The sequence below is a fragment of the Cottoperca gobio genome, chromosome 5, assembly GCF_900634415.1.
Source record: "Cottoperca gobio chromosome 5, fCotGob3.1, whole genome shotgun sequence".
Lineage (NCBI taxonomy): Eukaryota > Metazoa > Chordata > Actinopteri > Perciformes > Bovichtidae > Cottoperca > Cottoperca gobio.
In genome coordinates, this window is record NC_041359.1 from 9,782,613 (window position 1) to 9,804,385 (window position 21,773).

The 21,773-nt window shown below is 41.5% G+C and overlaps 1 protein-coding gene across 6 annotated transcripts in view; it reads right to left on the bottom strand.

The window, feature by feature from the left end:
- celf4 (CUGBP, Elav-like family member 4) overlaps nucleotides 1-18,615 on the bottom strand; it is an 81,947-nt gene extending 63,332 nt beyond the window's left edge. For all 6 annotated transcript variants that reach the window (XM_029430873.1, XM_029430869.1, XM_029430870.1 and 3 more), the window contains exon 1: nucleotides 17,920-18,615. In XM_029430873.1, the coding sequence (XP_029286733.1) occupies nucleotides 17,920-18,196 (277 nt within the window). In that variant the 5' untranslated portion in view covers nucleotides 18,197-18,615. The remainder of the gene's footprint in view (nucleotides 1-17,919) is intronic.
- Nucleotides 18,616-21,773: the final 3,158 nt, after the last annotated feature.

Consider the following 21,773-nt stretch of genomic DNA (forward strand, 5'->3'; position numbering starts at 1 on the left):
AGCTGTTTGGTGATAGGCAAGTTGGAAACAATGGGTTTTTTATTTTGTTGCCATTTCTTGGCAAAAACATCTGCCTGCTGCTGCTCGAAAAAGGACTGATGGGAACGATGAGAGTGAACAAAAACAGGGAATTTGTTGTAACGCCAAAATAAAGATGACGTTAAAATACTATGTAGCACTGAGGGGAATAATTCTCTGTGGCAATGTGCCATTATCATATTTAATTAAATAAATATTTTGGCATAAAGACAGTCAAATCCAAAGATATTAGTCCCACTGTGTGTATTCTATGTGTAATTACAGAATGTAAGGTTAAAAAACCCTCAAATTCTCCAAAACAATAGAGACCATGACCTCTCTGACCTCACTGGCCGTGGATGGGGGACACTCCCATCTTGAAATTCTCCTTTGAAACTAATTATGATTGTAAAAGTAAAACTACTAATGTATTCCTGAATTAGTGCTTTTCAGCAGAACTGGACGAATGAATTACTTTTTTACCAGCATGCAATGCCTGACACCACCCAAGAGGACTCGGGGACAATGTTATTGCACAGAATTCTCTAATTATCTTGTGCCTATTAATTCAGGGATTGTAAAAGGCTGACATAAAAAGTTCCCTCCTCTCACTCTATCCTTTTATTCCCAGCCACAGACGGGAAGAAACTCCCAGTGATCATTTAAATATTTCAGAACATCTTGGTAAGAGCCTAAAAAGAGTCAATAGCATTAAAAAGCTTTATCCACGGCACGGCTGAAACTCCACGCTGCAGAGCCCTGGATCTCTGCCTCGAAAAACTTTGGCATGAAACTTTGTTTGAGGCTGTCCAATTTCAGTCAGTCAATAGAAATCTCCACATCTCCCCCTACCTCAGTTCTGTTAGCACTTATCTCCGCCTGAAAGATTTGACCGAGGACAGCCTTTGCTCAATAAACAGAAGAATGTTTTTTTTTCTTCTCCTTTTTAAAAGATTGACCTTAAGACAAGAGCGTTCTGACTGGATTTTTGTGAGTGCTAAGGCTTAGATAACACTCTTAAACTCACTCTTGAAATGGGTCAGAGTAAAGACGAAAGATTTTTGACTCTTTGTGCTCAGAGAAATAGCATATAAAGCCTTAGTCTTTGAGTCATGTGGTGAAAACGGGTACCACTGAGTGCAAAAGAAGAATATTAATAAGTGTCGTATTAAGAGAGTTTCTGATTCAAGAATGATTCCGTTGCCCTTGTGCTGCCGTAACTGGGACACTCAATATGAGCCATGTGATTGTTACTGTTCAGCTTGTTTCTGCTTTAAAACACAATAAATGAAATGAGAACAGTTGATTGTTTCAACGCAGCAAATTCTACTTCTGGAAATAAAATATATTTAGGTATTGCAACCATGATCTCTGTGTTTGTATAAGTCCTTTGGATATTTTCCCAATTTCTAACAGTTTGTGAAAAAGGTGTGATTATAATGCTATTTTCGTATATATTGAAATGTTTTTGGATGAATTAAAACTGCAGACTGATCTGACTTGAATATCTCCCACTGAACTTGACATCAAAGTGGAAAAACCCGGACGAGCCCTCGCACTTTTGGTTCTGCGAGGAATAGTAATTCAATGAAGTAAGCAGCAGTCGCTCATCTCCCCTTCACCTTTGCTGGCCTTTCAGATCATTACTCACAATGGAAAAAAGAGACAGAGGATAGAGGCTATTTTAGGGGACACGGCCAAGGTCTCCAGGAACACTCCAACTTTCTCCCTGTATCATCTTAAAATCTTTAATTGGCAGCTGTAAACCCTGATTGAATAAAAAAAAGTACTTTGAAGCCCACAATATGAGCTCGAAGAACGCTACTGTGCTCTGTGTGAACTGCTGGGGAAAAAAATAAAGTACTGTTCAGAGACCACATCAAGCTTTTTCTTTCATTCCGTAAAAAAGGCCTTCAAAATTCAGGTGCTGTTTCGTGGACTAATGAATGCTTGTCTTGAGTATGATATTATTTCAGCAGAGTGAGGCAGAACTAAGGGGCAGTATTATGAAAGAGGAGGTGAATCCATTTATAACGGAGTATAATAGCAGTCCCAGCTAGTCAACTATCCAGATCCCTTAGTCCTCTCTTCAGGAGAATAAGAAGAATCTGTAATATAAAAACACGCACCGAGCACGCCACTGAGGGAACTAAATAGCAAGAAAAGTTAATAACCATTATGATGGATGAAACTCAAAGGGACAGCACTACTGTTACTCTGCACCATTTTTTCCCCCATTCTTAAAAGTGCAGTACATAGTAATTTAGAGCAATAGCGGCTCCAGTTGTAACATAATTACTCTCCGAGATGAGGATATGAAGATCGTCAAATAAAATGTATTATAGTAAATCCTGGGTGAATACTGATTTCTGATTGGCTGTGGAGTGTCAAATATATTTTAATAACTGGGCATTTTCTGCAAAATCGTTATATCGTAATGCCAAATGAATGTTCTCTGATGATAGATGTTACTTTTCTGCAACACACTGAAAAATAGTCTGAATAAATTGCTTAAAAGTTGCCAAAGAATATGCAGGTAACTACTGAAGTGTGTGAATAAAAATGAGCTGATTTATGACAATAAAAGCGTAGCAAATCACTGATTACTACATGAAAACTCAATTATTACATGCTACACATCTTCACACTGTGATACCTTGAGGAGGCTATAAAGAACAACAAAACAAAGCAAAAAGATAGACCAAGAGGGTTGGATGTGGGCAACCTCCATATTAAAATGCATGCAGTAATCCAGAGATTACAGGTATTAATAGCAAATGCATGCAAACTAAAAATGTTCTCACACACTTTGATGCACTTTCACATTACAACCATAGATAGATTTACATTTTTTATGACATAAAAAGGGTGAGAAAGAATTAGCACCTACAAATGTTATTTGTGTGTTTGTGTGCGTGAGTCCCTGAAGATAACAAGTCCCATCTCTCGCCCTGCTTCTCACAGTGGCCGTCTCTAAGCTGTGCTAATCGATTGGCGAAGGAGGAAAAAGGGCCAGCTTTAATGTGTTGCATGTGAAGGATTTACTGGAGAGCAGAGCCACTGAATCAATAGCGTAGAAAATGCATCATTAGGACAGTGTCGTCCCCCCACACCACGCACCAAACTCCCTCCCTCATCCCCCGCACCCGGCCAGAAAACACACACATATTTATACACATGCACTTGTGTGTGCACACACACAAACTGGGCTAACGTGACCCTTGAGCTCTCGTGCCACAAAGTTAAAAAAAAATCCATTTTGTCCGAAAATATTTGGGAGACCCAAATTTAGTTTTTCACAATATGAATTATTAAACGTGGAGTGACTCTTTAGATTAACCAAATGTCTGCACATTATGTACCAGGTTGGGCACGTTGGGAAATGTATTGAAGGTGAGTAATATAACAATGTAGGACTGATAACAGATGGAACTTCTTTCAGCATTTTCGAGCCCAATAACCATTAAGTGTTTCATTTGGGAACTTCATACTTGACAGAGTGGAAAACCTCTGAAACAGTGTTCAGACCATCATGGGACTCTAATTCTCTCCTCTGAAAACCAGACGACACAGCACTTTACGGATGAACGTCTTGCTTCATCTCTTCTGTGATTTGGATTGCTCTTATGTACGGCAAAGGCTTTAGAAGACATACCAGCTCAGTGTGATGGAATTAGCAGTATTTTCAGATTGGACCATTCTGCACCTCATGATAAATGTCTAATGCCAATGAACCACCACAGGAAGTAATGCACACAGAGCAACTCCTGGCTTTCATGTACGAGATCGAAGTTCAAATCTTGTCAAAAACCTGCATTTAACATTTATGTATTTCAAAACCCTCAGAACATTTAACCATGATTTCCCTAACCTGGACCAAGAGTTTTGGTTGTCTAACCTTAACTATAACTTATAATGTTTTGCTGTAACCACAGTATGTCCCTAACCCTAACCATAAGGTAGTTTACATTTGCAGATTTTAAAAAACATTGGCTTTGGACAAAGCAATCATCGTCAGTAGGTTTACTTCCATCCACTTGTTTCCAGTTTATCTCGATGAACAAACTCCTAATATTCACAATAGTAGATGAAAACCAAGCAGCCTCCTCCGGGTCTAAAAAGTAAAGCCAATGAGGAAGTGCCTTAAACTTGCGTTCTCTCTAATATCCAGCTGGAGGCGACTCTACTGGTTGCAAAAAGAAGTCTGATTGTATAGAAGTCTATGAGAAAATGACTGTACTTCATACTTTTCTGACGAGCTTATAGTCTCAAACGCTAGTTCTTCAATACAGCATGACTTTCAATTCATAAATGATGAGTAGAATAGATGATGAAGCAGGGTATGCTTTGGGTGTGGTCCGAGTTTTCGTCTTACAACTTTAACCCTTTCAAAGTGTGTTTTATTATTTGTAACATTTTAGTCACCTTAACATATGTTATTCGGCTTTCGGTTGTACTTTGCTCTACTCTATAGTGTCACTTCTGATTCCAAAAAAACAAGATGTCGACGTCTAAATTACCAAATTCGAGGCATCAAAACCGTAGTCAACAAACCAATGTAAGGTCACGGTGAATATATCCACTTCTAATTCAGTCTATAATGAAAATGTGCATTAATTAGCATTTTCTTTTGCCGATTTTCTGGAAATCCAGTTAAAATGTGCTCAATATTTGGATAGAAACTTGGCTTCTGAATGTCATATTGGATTTTGCAGAATTGTTCGTGTCGGCCATCAGGGTTGGAATCTGCAGACACTGAACCATTAGACTGATGAATAAAACAATACAATGTTCATGCTTTACTTTCTGTTTTTATGAAGCTCTGTTTACTGGTAGTGTCTTAACAGGTCGTCATGGATTGATAGATAGGTAGATGGGAGCATATTGTGTCAACAGTCAGACAAGGACCTGGCAAAGCCGATTAATCAAAAATCCGTCTACAGATAAATCATGTATCACTAAGAAGACAAAGTGCTTTAAGTCTGTCATGGGAGTGGTCCCATGTCCTGTCCCCCCGGTAAAACACTTACAGGATAAACACTCCCATTAATATTCCTCGGTGCACCTCTCCTCTCCACTCTACTTGCCTCTCTTCTCCTTTCCACTCCCTGTCCTATTATCCTGCCTCGACGGACATCCTGTCCTGTCCCGTCCGCCTTGCCAACCTGCAAGATGGAGATGAGAGGACGATCCAAACGCAGAGGGGGGAACATGAATCATTACACTTCCTGTTGTTGCACGCCGTCCGGGGAAGGAAGAGAGAGGACGCCCCCGGGGCTCAGATTGATTCCGGAGACTTAATTGGGTTTATTAGCCAAGATGTTGGGCCCCGCGAGGAGGCTCCCGGAGGCCGCCGAGTCCCCCCCACACCCATTCCCACTCTTCTGAAGGAGAAAGCCTGCGTAATTGTTTTCCCTCCATCTTCTGTGTCATTGTCAGATGGGTCCTGCGGGATTATTAGCAACCCCAGGTCCCTCAATAATTCATCCAGAGCTATTTATACACAGATGGAGAGTCCTCTAAAGTCTCCCCCAGTGAGCTTATCTGACGCTTAGACAGACAGACAGAGAGAGAGAGAGAGAGAGAGAGAGAGAGAGAGAGAGAGAGAGAGAGAGAGAGAGAGAGAGAGAGTGATGGAGAGAAACCGTGCTACAAAGGAAAAAGCAAGAGAGATAGAATGAGAGAAAATGGGAGAGACATACAAAGAGAGTAAGGAGGGTGGAGAGAGGCGATCACACAAAGAAATGCAAAGGCGAAGCGAAGCAAGTCTGACAGTGTATAAAACAGTGCGAGCGAGAGACAGCAGCGTTTTAGGTAGACACAATGACAATGTTTCTGGTGTGCATTGAGTTTCAAGGTGAAACTCTCTCGTCTGCTTTGCCAAAGCGAACAAAAGCACCGTCCCGGGAATAGCACACCCTCACGCAACACACATTAATGGCTTTTAATCTTCCCCCCTTTTTCCTCCATTTAACACAATTAAGATGTTTGCAAAGCTAACATGGACCACTAGTCGCTATAGGAAGGACAGATGAAAGACATCCAGGGATTTCCATATGCAAAGTAAACACAGTTATCCGTCCTTTCTAACGTGTCAATGCGTTAGACCAACAAACCAGCAGCCAGCCATTTCTTAAATCACCTAATAATTCAAACGTAACATTAACACATAAGTATATTAACATTAGCGCATTAAGTGGCTTCTAATCCCAAACAGATAGCGGCTGAGCTACAGGAGGCTGTGCGACTGCATGCTTTTAATGGCTCTGCAGGTACCTGCGTCTTTCCGCCTGCAAGTTGAGGAGACATTTTGTTGTCGGCAGGCTAATGAAGCCTTTGGCGCACAAAGTTGATTTTCAAAGTCCCTTTGTTGGTGCTCCAGCCACAGATAATTATATATATTCACCCCCTTTGGCAGCCACTTTTATCCAGCTCATTTCGAAAGCTTGGCTTCCTCTTGGACAAATTGGGACATTGAAAGGCAGATTGGAGTGATAGTTTTTACATTTTGCATCGATGGCACATTAATCAGGGCAACTATAGCTATGGGAAAAGACTTGCTTAAACACCCAGTGAAAAGCGGGCCGTTTGTCTGTTGCAAATAGCATCACAACAATTATGTCATTATCTAAAATACATTCTCTCTGCCTGTAAAAGTGAGAAATGTCTTGTACTGTAAATCCATAATGGACCGAAACATGTGAGCTCTTGATCTGGAACTTAACTGCCGATTAATTTACAGAATAAGTAATAAATCACAAGCAAATGTTTGTTATTTACAGGCTTAAGTGAGGGACTGTTTTACAGCTCACAGTCTATGAGAGGTCAGTCTACTGGAGTGCATCAGGATCAGCTGAACACAAAGTGTTGTTTCTAAATGTAGCTTTTAAATAGAAACTTTTCTTTGCTGAATTGACTCAGTAAATTACTTACTATGGCATGTTTCTCTCTTGATGATTAAATTCAGTTAGTTTGATTAAATAATAACTTTAATGTGGCAGAGCAAAACACATTTTACTTAAATTGAAACCACTTTTAATGAAAATATCTTTTGGAACATGACATTGACTTAATCCTCAATTTTTATTTATGAAGTGGACTTTTGTTAGCTTTGGGTACACCCTACGCCAAATTAATTGCTACTGCCCAACATGTCCTCATGGTATTGATAAACGATCCATAGAAGAACGCGTTGAACACACACACACGCACACACACACACACACATACACACATACACACACACACACATACGCACACACACACACACACACACACACGCACACACGCACACACACACACACACACACACACACACACACACACACACACATACGCACACACACACACACACACACACACACACACACACACACACACACACACACACACACACACACAAATGCAGTTGCTCTGGGGAAAGCAAAGCTTATCAACTAGCCAATGCTGACAAACTCACACACGCCTGCATGCACGCACAGACTTCTCTGTCTCTATCTATAAACCCATGAAATCATTCCACACCAAGTGAAGAGCGGTATGTATAGGTTTGGCCAGGATTCCCATCTCCTGTTCTGTGATTAAAGGACCAAACTAATGGGCTCTGTCTCGTTGGGAACCTGTGTGGGGCTGGGAGAGACCTCAGAAGCCTATTAAATTGCAAATCTGTAATAATTTGCTGAAGGCTTTCTGTCCAGATCATTCCCTGGGCTGATTTGTGCATCGAAGTAACGCTCTGAATGGCCAAGCACAAACCCAGCTGAGCCCACTGGCTTGCCAGCCAAGTTAGTTTACTAGAGGGCACATTCTGGATACACACAGGGCCATATTTACTTTACAAGAAAGCACAGTGCAAACTTGTGCTGCAATTTTTATTTAAAATGTGCCCGCAATCTGCGCAAAATGAGTGCCTGATTTATGAAGGCAGGAGCTAATCATCCAATAAGTAACTAAGCCAATCGTCTGAGGTGAAGGAGAACATAGAATGCACAAAAAGGAGCTGACAGCGGTCTGAGGTGTCTTTGATCAGCAGACTCAAAAAAGAAAAGAAAATTGTTGAAATCCTAACCCATATTTAATAAAAGAGATTCCAATTTGGCTACAATAACCTATATATATATCAAACGTTGTGTGTGTGCTTGACATTGGCTACTGCTCCCTTTCTTTGGTTCGAATATTGTTTTTAAACATTTTCAGGGAAAAATGTATGATTTCGGTAAAATAGATACACTTTTCTCCTAACCACTTCAAATATGTGTTATCGAACCCTTGAAGGTTTTCACCTGCTTCGATCGTCACAATCTGCATGAACTTAAATCCAGCTGTTAATCATTCGCTTTTGTCCTCACTTAATTGCAAGAGCCTCCCTTAAAGACCCTTAAAACATATTTTCTCAAGCATTTTTAATATGGTATGAGTGTTCTCTGCCAAAGTTAAAACAGTGGATTTGGATGTATTTGAGCATCACTGTGCGTTTCTGTCATTGTTCTGAACCAATTCAACACTATATATATATATACATATATATTTTTTATAATAATGTAGCTCTATGAGACGTTTAAGGACAACACAAGGGATATTTTCTTTTTTTTGTACTGGAAATGACGTCAGAACTAGCAGGGCATGGGATGCGTGTATCCACCCTGTGATTTATGTAATGGGTTCCTCCTCGGTCAATGCTTCAGCCTTTCATCAAGTTTTATGAAAATCGGGCCTGTAGTTTTTCCGTAATCCTGCTCTCAAACTAAGTGAACTGAAAGCACAACATCCTTGGCGGAGGGAACAACAATGGTTTGTCAGGCTTTGTATCACCCCAAATGTATCAAAGAGAATCAGCATCTTAGCTGCTGTATCTTGATGGCAGTGTGACTGAACTGCAGCAAGGAGCTACTTTGTGCATGCACACTCATTTTTTCTTGCAGACGCTAAACACTTAAATACTATCGTACTGCACTTACTCACATTAACATTATGAAATATGTGAGTAAAGTTCAGAAACTAACATACGCAGACAAAAAAGATAGACTGACAAATATACAGTAAAACCTGTCCAATTAACATGTTGTCAGAGATCCATTTAATATGGAGGGCACTTGCTTATTTACCCCCGGGTTGGCTGGAGCTGCAGGGGTCTAATTCTGCTCCCATCCCAGGAAGGTCATTCTCCCTTCTCCAGCCATGATGGCCACAGAGTAGTGCTTAAATCTGGCAAAACGCAGCCTATAAATTACAGCAGAGGACAGAAGGGTCAAAGCCTGGCATGGAACTGGGCCAGAAGCTATCAATCTGCCGAGGCCAGCGAGTGCGACATCTGTCTCTGGGACTTCCTCACTCTTTCTACTTCTCTTTCTCTGTCTTTTCTTCTCAGCCCTGTCGCTCTTCTTTCTGTTCCTTTCTGCTCACTCTGAGCCTGTCATTGAACAATCTCGCTGTGTGCCTCCATTTTTAGTCTGCACCTCTCTTTACAATCTCTGCTCTCATTCTTGTATATCTCTGTGCCTCTTGATATTCTTTGTCTGTCTTTGTGTGCAACCCCCCCACCCGAACTCTCCTCCATGGATCTCCCTCGCCTCTTTTCACGCATTCTCTTACATCATCCCCGTTTCAACATCTCTTTACTTCTCCTTCCCTCTCTCCCTCGCTCTCTCCGTCTTGAGCTCCTTGTCGTTTTACGCACTCTTGCACCATCTCCCTCTGCAGCGATATGTTTGGGTCTATCTGCTCTCCAACCAGCAGGATAGGATGAAGCCTTGATGTACTTTCCCTCAATGTGATGCCAATATGATTTGAATAGTAATATCTGATAGCAAAAAGCACTGATTTGCACAGCTTTTGGGGAATGAAATGGAATGATGTGGACCCAGTCTGTATCTAGAAAACAAATGCAAAATTTGAAATACAAATTCAAAGCTGTTCAGTTGCCTTTTGTCTTTCAGAACTGTGGAAACTAAATATATTTCCTAAATATAAAATGGAACAAAGCCTCTCTGACCTGACCTGGCATCCGTTAAAGAGAAGTAGCAGTTTAAATGTAGGATGCTGACTCTGGCAAGCCTAATCGACAACAACACACACTTCTTTTTGGTTGGAAGCTTCTGCTAATTTAATCAGAACATTTTGCTTTACATTTGTTACCCAAAACCTTCGAAAACTTCTCCATGACTTATTAATCTTCCTCCATTTTTTGGATCAAACTTAGTTTTGAATAATTGAGAGAGATCTTTGAAAAGCCCTAACCTCCATTCCCACCTTCCTTTTACAAGTCAACGTGGTGCATTTTTAATTGCGGGGACATGAAATAGGCATGAAGGGAGATGGGAAGAAAGTGAATCGAATCAGGGACACTGAAACCTGGCAGTCGTCGCACAGCACAGGCGATTGTATGATTGCATACAGAGGAAGCTAAATATGTGTGCGGCCTGACACACATGCTCAACAGTCTTTGACGTGCTTTCTGTCTGGGACAAAATAGTACACGGCTTGTGTAATCCTTACTTTAGAGTATCCCAGCAGGCAGACCCAGATACGCCACTTCGAGTTATGTTTAGCAATTTGGTTGAGAATAAACATCAATTCAACTTTCTATGAACCATAAATCTCCAAAGCCGAATGATTTGTTTAGTGTGTATGAGCCAATTGTGTATGGGCTAAAAAGGTAATTGCAAGTACATGTATCACTGCTTGTAGAAATCGGGCTTATTACAATATCTGTTTGCAAAGTAATAACAATGATTTGCTTTTTCTTTTGTCATATCAAAACATAACTTGACCTTGAGAACAATGTTATAAATGGAATAAAAACATTTCAATATATTAGATGGAGTTTGAAGCGAATAAAAGACATTTGGAGCAGAATATGTAACGAGAATGAATACTTGCTGGATATGCATTAATGGGCCACTTCCACAGTTAGCTGTGACAAACTTTGGGTCTATTTTTCACATTGCTGCTGTGTCATGCTGCTATTTCCTAGTGGAAAGCCTCTGCAGTAGAGAGCTGCAGCTGCGGCCATTTTCATGTGCACACTGAGGGTTCGAGACGGGTTTGGGCCTAAAATATAAATATTGAAATTAAACATTAAAAGTTTCTGTGAAGAGCTGCTTGGCTCAGGATGATATTTGACACATGCACTGCTATACTCTGCAGTATAATCACACACACACACACACACACACACACACACACACACACACACGTCCAAAACATATGTACAGAAAGGGATGAACGCTCTACAAATATACCGAGAAAATGTATACACGCCCGTATACACGCCACACATATACTGTACACATACAGATATTGGGCATGGATATTATACAATTACCCATCGTAATGCCTCTTGACTGTGCAAAGCTTGATAAAAAGGAGCCTGGAGCTGTAATCCTAAAGGCAGAAAACACCAGTTTTCAAATTCATGCACAGAGAAGATTCATAACCTTTTGACTGGTGAACAAAGGAAATAGTGTTTAAGCCTTTTACTACACGCAGTGCATGGTGGCTATGTAATTGCATGGCACAGAAGGCCAGAAAAGGAACATGTGGGGACTATAACAGGTCATGTAATAGGAGAATCTACATGTTTATATTTATGGTTGTATTATACTTATCATTCTCTAATCCTGAACTACAATGCAATTTTTAAAACTTGTTAAAAAATAAATCATATCAACCGAAAATAAAAAAAGGAAAAAAGAAAGAAACAGGAAGCTCTATTATTGGCAATGCAATCACCAGTAGAACAAAAGTAAATCTCAACAACAACATGTAAGACTTTCCAACATTTCAAAAGTATTGCATTCCCCATCTCCTAATCCGGCTAGCGGTATTCGAAGCAGGGGGGCTTGTAAGTGGTATTAAGCGAACCTAAAACATTGAATTGGCCTAAAGCATCAACTTTTTAAAAATTGAATACAAAGCACAATAATGCTTAGCTGATGCAAGATCCTTGAAAACAGAAAAATATTTACCTCTCCAAGGAGCATTTGTCAAAAAATTATTATTTTTTTCTTCTTCATCCTCTGGAAGAACGGTACACCGGGGCAATGAACACGGCAACAGGAAAGCAAGAGCAAGAGGGAAGCCTGTGCAAGTTGTTTAGCCTCTCTTTAAAGAAAACGAACAGCTAAATGTTGATGAAACATTAAGGCAGATATTATTTAAACCAGCTGGGGCTATCTGCTGCTGAGTTTAACTCTGTCCAAATACAACAAAGTTTTGCCGATTTTCAGAGATGTCTTTTTTTCGCCTCAGAAATTGTTTGAAATATTGAGGATAACTTTTGTCTTTAGCATATCACAATATTGATATCCAAGTACGACTTTACACATCAGTGTTACGTGAAAAATATACGCCCGGAGTGATTCTGAGACCAGATCACTGGGAAATAGTAGAAATAAGCAAATAAATTGCTCTCTCTCTCTATCCATCTATAAAATTGTTGAGATCAGCAGCCACGCTGACCTGTAACGATGGCCACAAATCGTTGGTGTTGTGCTTCTCCACAGGTCAGCACTGCCGTCCACAGTGAGCCATGACTTCGCCACGTGGAAACATTAACTACACACTAACAGCCTGATATATGCTGCCTAGACCATTTTACCGTATGATGCACATGCTCCTGAACTCAAGACAAAAAGTTACCTATGAAGCAAATCAGGGCGCTATAAAGAGCAATTTAATGATATTATTTAAATGAATACATTTTTCAAATGCGTGACACATTTCAAACCCTCGTCTTTGTTAATTCCACATATGTTATGGATATATTTCATATACACATTACGTTTTTACTTTTGTTTCGGCGTACCAAACTTGCAATTTGTGCCGAATGTATGTTTCATTCCGTCTTTAGGAAGTGAAATGAGATGAGCATGTAGGTGCAGCCATCTCTGTACATTACCTCTGTCTCTCTCTGTATGTAAAGGTCAGTGGTTTTAATGAGAGGAGCACTGAGGTCAGAGGAGCCAGAGGGCTCCACCTCCCTGACAGGCCTCATGACTCCAAACCTGCGCTTAGCATGCTAATCCTCGCAGGAGCTCCATGAGCACTCCCTCCTTTGGCTCAGTGCGGTCATCTCTCACTGTGACTAACTGGCTCCCTGCTCGGCCATCAGCCGGCCCCCATCTGACAGTCCCCTCCAATAATAATGGACAACAGAGGCAGTGCTGCCTTGACAACGGCCCTCCTGACAAATTAGGCTCACTGTACTCGCCGTTCTGGCTCCGCCTCTTGTTTCCCTCTTGTTGCTTGGCAGTTCTGGGCTGTGCCAGGACAGGAGTGGCGGGTGCAGTGTGGCGCCGGTGGTACTTTTGGAAGAAGCGACCTCCTCTGTGACACATGTTGCCTTTCTCCCTGACAAAACACTCAAAATCGATTGTGTCCTCATAGAAACAGGGCACAATGTGGGGCCTGAGCGCGCATTCTGAGCTGAGCTGAGTGGTGGATTCTGGGCCAGGGAGGAGAGGAAGAGCACATGAATACACACACACACACACACACACACACACACACACACACACACACACACACACACACACACACAAATGGAGAGGAGGAGAGGGAAGGATCCCACAGAGAGAGGATGATGCAACGAGAGTGAAATTTTTCGGCCGGAACGCTTGCTGCAACAACGCAGACCTGCAGGACGAAAAAACACACCCGCACTTCTTTGTCTCTTTGTTCAAAGCCACATTTGGTTTCAATCTCCTTTTCTTTTTTGCAGATGCTACTCTAATGGCAACCTGTAACACCTAATTGGCTGCAATAAAACACAGCATGAGACTTTCATGTTTTTGGCATCGTGACTTCCTGGCTTCACCAAACACGACAAGCCCGATGATCTGCTCTGAAGCTGCTGCTCCCCTGAAACATTTACTTAAAAAGGGCTGAAATATCTACACCATAGACATTCTGAGGAAAAAATGACTCCCTTTATGACCTGTATAGATTATAGCCCCCATCTGTGGCATAAACCATCTGCAGCATGGGTACATTTAAACAATATTACAATTGGTTATTACACTGTATCTCCACTTGTTTCACTTGAAACACCATTTTCTCAAATATTGATATTAAATTACTAGTGTCGCAATGATTAGTTGACTAATCCCTTAGAAAACAAATCACCAACTATTTTGATAATCAATTCATCCTTAAAGTAAGTTTTCATGCTAAGATCCTGTTTTCTGCCTCTCAAAATTGGAGATTTCCTGCTTTTCTGTGTTTTGTATCATGTCAAACTGAATATCTTTGGTTTTTAGACTTTAGAATTTTTTAAAGACATTTGAACTTTGAGAAACTGGATGGACATTCTTCACATTTGTCTGACATTTTATAGACCAAAAATTAAAAAATTCATGAAATTCTGAAAATAATTGTTATTTGCAGCCCTATCTATGAAGAAGTAGCTTAACAGCCAAGATATTGTCATTAATCCCCACTTATTGTTATTACAGCTAGTGATATCTTGTATTGAAATGACAGATGACCTGTGACATTTTATTTACATCACTTTTCAGGTCAACATTGACTTTTTGTCCAAAATCTAAATGAAGTTCCAACACCTGCTTTGACTTTCAGCAACTCTCGCTTAGCAAACACTCTAACTGTCTGCGCCTATGGCGAGAGCTTCTGCTAATGTATTTAGTTTGGCCAAGGACAAATATATTACTCAAATTAAATTACCACCAAATGAAACAACAACAGCAGTAAAACAAACTTGGTGACAGTTGCATTTGCATTTGCTTGGGAAAAACTAAGATGTAGACAATAAAGGTTTGGTCAATACTGCCTGAAGATGTGACAGCGGTAAACAATAGATAACAACCTTCAGTTATTAAATGTCTTCCCCGTATCACCGCGGCTCAATTGCCCCCAGTGATTATTACATGAAATCAGGCTGATGAATAGTGCTAGCAATCATATCTACACCTTATCTTCCTGAATAGACCCCCACCTCCCATGCTGCATTGCCAGAGAGAAGAGAAAAAAGGCTGGCTCTTTGTGCTAGCCGTGCCTCTCAACCCCGTTGTGCTTGGTAGCAGCAGCAGCAGCAGCCGGTGACCATTATAAATGGCCTCTATTAGCATGGCTCAGTCGCAGAGGGGAGAGAAATAAAATCATTGGGAGAATGTAGGCCTGCGCTGGTATCCCTGCGCCCGCTCCCAGCCTCTGCAGACCCCCGTCCCATACTCCCCTCCTCCCCGCTCCCTCCACCCCTCCATTTCAAGGGGACAGAATCCTAAAGACTAGATTACTAGTGATACATGGAGTCATTATGGGGAGGGTTATGGCAATAGTATCACAGGCACGGCTGACAATGGCTATAATAGGGGTCTCTTTCTTCAGAGGTAGCATTACCATAGCAAAGGCTGTTTCTTTAGGCTTGTTGATGTACAGCAGAACAGGAGGGCCTTTTATTACCTGCCGTAGCAGAACACATCTCTGTATTATCTAGCTGAATACCATGCTTATTTCTTTGTAAAAGTGCCATGCCATGTAAAGTTAAATAAATGCAACAGTATCCCCAGACGAGGCATTATTACATTGTTAGCGATGACAGTTACATGTAAGTGTGTGCCATTTGGAGAAAAAAAAACGGAGGTAGAACAAATATGTAAAGGAAATAGTCGTGGATCATCTACAATCTCCACTTCAAACTGAGGCTTTGTATTACCACAGCCATTATCCAACATGATGTCACTGTCACTGAACAGACAACATGTCAGTGCAAGTACATGAACTGAAGACAAAAGGGGAAGGAGGCAAAGCAAAGAATGAAGGGTATCAAGCAGAGTTAACGAAGAGGAGAAAAGATAGAAGAGAAGAATAGAAGAGGAGTTTTCTGGTGGGCAGTTCTATAGAATTCAGTCCACTGGAGCATTTCACACCTTAAAAGGGTCATCATGCCCTCGGTTTGACTCTTTCTACTCTATAGCAGCACTATAGCAAAATGCAAACTGTGAAGTAGCTGAGGGAAAAGGGGAAAGGGTATAGTAGAGATATCAAACATGCATGTACAAAATAAATGTACATTTGTACAAAACGTACAAAAAATGTTAACCACCAAATATTTTTTTCTGCTGCTAGCTGGCAACAGTAAGCCAGACCTTATACAGAAAATACAGGAGACAGTCTAAGAGTTTACCAGTTTAAAAAGCTTGTAAGTGTATTTACTCTCGTCTCAAAATCTTGCTGGGATATCACACTATACCTGATTCATGTTATGCTGTGTAGCTTCAATAAAAGCAATATGACGGCAGTGCACACAGTCAGTCACTTTGCCTGTAATTTGTGGAACGTGCTGTTTTTTACTGCTAATTTGGAACTCTTCTATATGGAAACCTCAGGAAGGTGTTAGGAGGGAATGCGGCCTGCGAGCAGGTTGCAGTGAGCCAGTGAGCTGGTGAGCCAGGGAATAGCTATTGCCTCCAGCTAGTTAAAATATGAGCGCAGCGGGGGCTCGCTAATGAAAGCGGGGGCCCAGCCCGGGAAGCCAGGGCCGTATATCGCGGTGAGGAGACAGTTCTTAGAATCAGCTGGCGAGCCGTGCCTGTAGTTCTTGGGCCACTGGTGATTAACTGTCCAACAGGGAGTCGCTACTACAGCTGGGCTATTAATAAAAGATAACCTCCCCCCCTCTTCCCTTCTCCACCTCTTTGGTTTCCCCCATGCCTGTAGACAGTCTCCACCCTCTTGGAATTATTTGTATATCATAATAATTTCCTGACACATGGTGCATGTCACACATTGTTTACATGGGGCAGAGGGGGCTTTAAAATGGGAGGAGGGTGTGGGGGGCTCCCCAAAAAGTGATAGCTCATTCTTAATGTATTTTGCTCCCCTAGGAGATGTCCTGCAGGTATAGCAGATCAATTAGTGACCTCTGGTTAGATGGTGATTTGCAGAGAATGACCCTTCCCTTGAGAGGAAAATAAAATACAAAGATAAAGATAATTCCTGTTGCACCAAAATTACAAGGCTGGTCGTTAATATTACAGGTAAAGGCCATGTAGCATTGTTACGCTAAAAGTTTATGATAATTCATTACTATAACAAGGGGATCTGCGCTGGGAACAGTTATAAAAAAACACCTAAGTAATAAGCTGTGCTGTGAAAGAACATTTAAAAATCAATTAAAATATGTTTTTAATTTACATTTCTACTTTGAAGTTTAGATTTAATATTCAAGGGAACAACTCTGATCACGAACACCTGCAAATCTTGAAATTAAAAAAAAGGCAAATATATTCATAGGCCTCTTGTGTTGCACACGTACGTGCACGCGCGACCGCCCCCTCCCGACCAACACCCCCCAACACGCACGAGCGCACACGCACGCACACACAGCGAGAGAGAGTTACGGGCAACAGAGTGTACGGCGCTGCGGGCAATCAAACACAGCCTCCCCGCTATTGCAACGTGAAAACGTGAGGTTAATGGCCTGGATTTAGCACCGTATAGTGAATGAAAGCACGTTTACAACCGCCTGGACTAGATGTGTGAATACTCCCGTGCTCACTGCCCACATAGAAACATTGCTCCTCCTAATATCACCCTACATAAATTCATGCCGTCGTGACTCCCGATTCGTGACACTCTCATCATGCTTGGATATGTTTGCCCCAATAACACAGAAAATGATGCATGTACTGATTTGAAGAACCAATGAAAAGTCTAACAAAGGATTAAAATCTTTTTTTTTGGGTAGAATCAAATCCTGACAACAACATGCATAAAGTCTTCAGCCTTACTGAAAATTGCACAATGTGCCAACAATTGTACCCATCAAATCCTGCATGATTTAGGATCCCCACTCTCACCAATGTGTGACAGATTTCACAGTGACAAAAAAAAGAAGCAAGTAGAAGCATAGTTGTCTCAGGGAATCTGAGTTTGACCCACCTTTGTGCATTCCCGTGAAGCGGTCCTTCAGCACAGTGAGCTCGTAGATCTTGCCGAACTCCTCGAAGAGGGGCCGGAGGTCTTTCTCATCCAGGTTGCGGGGGATCTGACCGATGAAGAGTTTGATGGCATCGTGGTCCTTCATGGGGATGGTTGCCGGACAGCCCACCGGGCTGTGGCTGTGGCTTAATCCGTTCACGAGCCCGTTCGTGTTGGCGGAGACCACACCGACACCGTGCACCAAGCCGTCCACCTGCCCGTTGGTTAAAGTTGCCATCTTCAGACCGGCCAGTGAGTTGGGATGGGTACAAACAGCAGCAGATAGGGATGGTGAAGAATCGTTTTACGTTGAAAAAAGAAAGCTGATGAAAGTCTTGGTCAAAATTTGGTTCCGAGACCAAGCTGTGCCAGAGCCGATTCCACTCTCGTCCTATCAAAGCCAATATTTACACTGATGTGAAAACACATGTAGCATTTGGCGAAGACGCATATCAAAAAGCGCGCAATGCCGTTGGTCCCGGTGGAGGCTTTGATTCCTTATATTTATGTCCTACCCAATAACTCGTTCATTGATTTCATAAAAGAGAGACAGAGAAAAAAGAGAAGGGGGAGGGAGAGGGAGAGAGAGAGAGGGAGAGAGAGACCAAGAGCGTTCACTGTCTATTTACACCCACGTTCCCTCGTCCCAGCTTCTTGGCACCCTTTTATTTTTTTTGCATTGAGGAGTCGGTATGGGTGTCTTCTTGGTTTAAACGGATAGGGCCGGTTCAATCTCCTCCAGAGCAGTGGGGAGGTTTGAACAAAGGAGCGCCGGTATAAACTGTAAATGTAACAGTAAATGTCAAAGCCAGCGTTCTCAGCCCCCCTTTTCTTATGATGAAGACCAAGTGGTACATTCCACCAAGGGGAGAGGGTCTATAAATAGAGAAATATAGAGAATACGGTCCTTTGTGCTCCTACTCACAGCAAATAACTACACATGCACGAACTCAAGAATTCATTACTTCTTCGAGACTGACATGCACATATTCTTATTTATTGTAAAACGCTTCACAACAACTTTCTCCTGACATGTTTCCATTCATTCAAAATAAACATTGTTGTAGATGGAATGTGATTGTGTCGTTCTTAGCCGCTTTGATTTTGTCTTTCGATCACTTCACTTTACACCATCTCAGAGCCTTCCTTATTTTGGGCAGCAGCAGTAAGTGAGAGTCGCTGCAGCCTTACTTCGCTCGCGGACGGCGGACAGCTCCGTGGTGCTGAAATGCAGCACTCAAGGCGAAACTAAAACACACCGATGCAGGATTCCTCTCACGGTTCAGACTTGCTCGTTATTGTTGAGCGCAAACGGCAGGTTTTGCACCGATGAGACGACGTTTTATTAGATTCCTCTGCCATTTCTAAAGTCATGTGGATTAGATATGAGTTCCAGAAAGGCGAAGTCTGTGAGCACCGCCGAGTGGCGTAGAGAGGGGGCACATCGAAGGAGGAAAAACGAAGTCATACAAGAGTGGGACAAATTGACAAAATGCACAGCAATTCACATTCAGCGATATCGGCAACTCTTTAGGAGTCTTTAGGTGGTGAGCATACTCACACAGACACAATAAAAAAAATCTCAGTATCATAATTTACACTGTAAATGCACAAAACATGTCAAAAGCTATTTCCCCGTGAAATAAAGGTTGACTGATTGTTTGGAAAGACATCCAATATTCATTCAGATTCCTCATGAAGTTAATTTTGAGCTTACTTTAGGCCTTAAGGCATCAACCAAACAGATTTTAATCAATTTGAAATTGGCCAGTCTGATTATAGCAGAGCTTGATTTATGAAAATCTTAGTATGAGTGAGTTAGGTGTTGATATTAAACACCACAGAGAGTGGATTTATACGTAAATGAAAAGCACATTTAGGTCTGTGATAGAAATTGACAGAGCAAGTTGGCTTTCTTTGTTTAAACATATACATTTTTAAGCATCATGCTCCAGGACAGGATGATGTTTATTATCTGACACTGAACACCATCATACTCCCAAAAAGCAGGAGGCAGCTTTGCCCCTAATCTGTGATTCTGCAGCTCTAAATTTAGTGACCTGGAGAAGGTGCAAATGGAGTGACAGTGGGTTTGAACATTTACTCTCAATGTGGGTACAATTTATAATGACAGCCAGTCAATTATTTTGGATATAAGATCAGATATTTCACATTCAATTCAACCTGAGCACTGCTGGCGTGACCTCTCAGTTAAGATCATTGGCTATTCTTCTTTACTCCTTTGGGAGCCAGTTCATGTTTATCTCTATTCCCAAAGGACAACGAGAATACCTGAGGTCATGGCAATGTGTAAATGATAAGAGTTTTGATATTCCTATTGAAATCCAGTCTGATGAAATTCATTTAAACTGTCAGTAAAATGAATCAGTGACGGTGGAGTTCTGATAACCTCGGCAGTTGTGTCTCAAGATTTTAAATAATATGGAAAACGTGTATCGCACTCTCTCTTGTGCCTCAATATGTGACACCTTTATCTCACAGAAAGACAAGCAACTTCATCTCCACATATATTAAATGAAGACCCTTATACATGCTGGTCTACACGATATGGAATAGAGGGACTGTACTTCACATAAAGATGAAATCATTTATTTAACTCTTGCTAAAAGCGGTTGCCTATGTATAATAATATGAAGTGGTGGAAGGTAACTAAGTACATTGACTCAAGTACTGTACTTTCAAAGTACTTGTACTTTAGTATTTCCATTTGCTGCTAATTTATACTTCTACTACACTACATTTCAGAGGGAAATGTTGTACTTTTTACTCTACTACATTCATTTGATACATGTATTTAACCAGATTCAAATGAATCGTACAAAAAAGATTGTACATCTTCTACACACTGATAATATGTTGTATTGATATTAGACCAAAGAGTAAAGTGTCGGCTCTACAGGCCACAAGGCATTAGACCATTCTCCAATGATGGGCAAAATGAACTGGTAGTGTACTCCAGTTATGCTTCAGTGTCTTCAGTCAAACCATGCAGCCTGAAGGCCTCGTAGTATAGCAGCGACATCCAAGGCTCCTAATGTTGACCTATTTGTTTTCATTTTTGGCTACCAGACATTCCCCCCTCTGCCTAGACATTAGCCAACCATTAAATAACAAAAGCGACACACTCTCACCTCTTTTTGCTCTTTCGCCAGCTAAATGGCCCGGTAATGTCATCCCGTTCTCACGGCATGAGCCACTGGGCCCCAGCGGGATGGGAGAGGAGGAGGGGTGGGGGGGGCAGGCTTTCTTTGGCATGACACCATGCACTGCTCTCCAATCTTTCCCTCGGGGCCACACTCCATTCACCACATCAGCCTTGCCTGTGCTCACGCCTGACTTACCTCCGGCAATATTTTTTAATACAAGGGTGAAATGGGAGGGCACAAATCATTGTAATTATGTTCAGTGGGTACTGCCGTGATGATTATGTAAGGTATGGCGCCACGATGGTTCCCCCACGGTCTGTTTTGTCACACAACCTACCTGTGAGCCACTATGAAATGCTTTCAGTGTCGCCCGGAGTGAAATGGCTTTGGATACTGAGCCCATCGTACTGATAATAATAACACGCAATTAACGAGCAAGACGTGTAACAGCGTGTCTTTTCGCTCCCAAAATGGTACTTATTTTAATCCGATTGGGTATACTCAAATATGACTGTGTAGCTCTTCAAATAATTTGTGCCCAATGTATAGTCGCGCTGAGAGCAATTCAAAGCTCCCAGTATATCAAACAATTTTCACACGTATTTTCTGTTACACTAAACACTGTACAGCCCCCCCCCCCCCAAATCA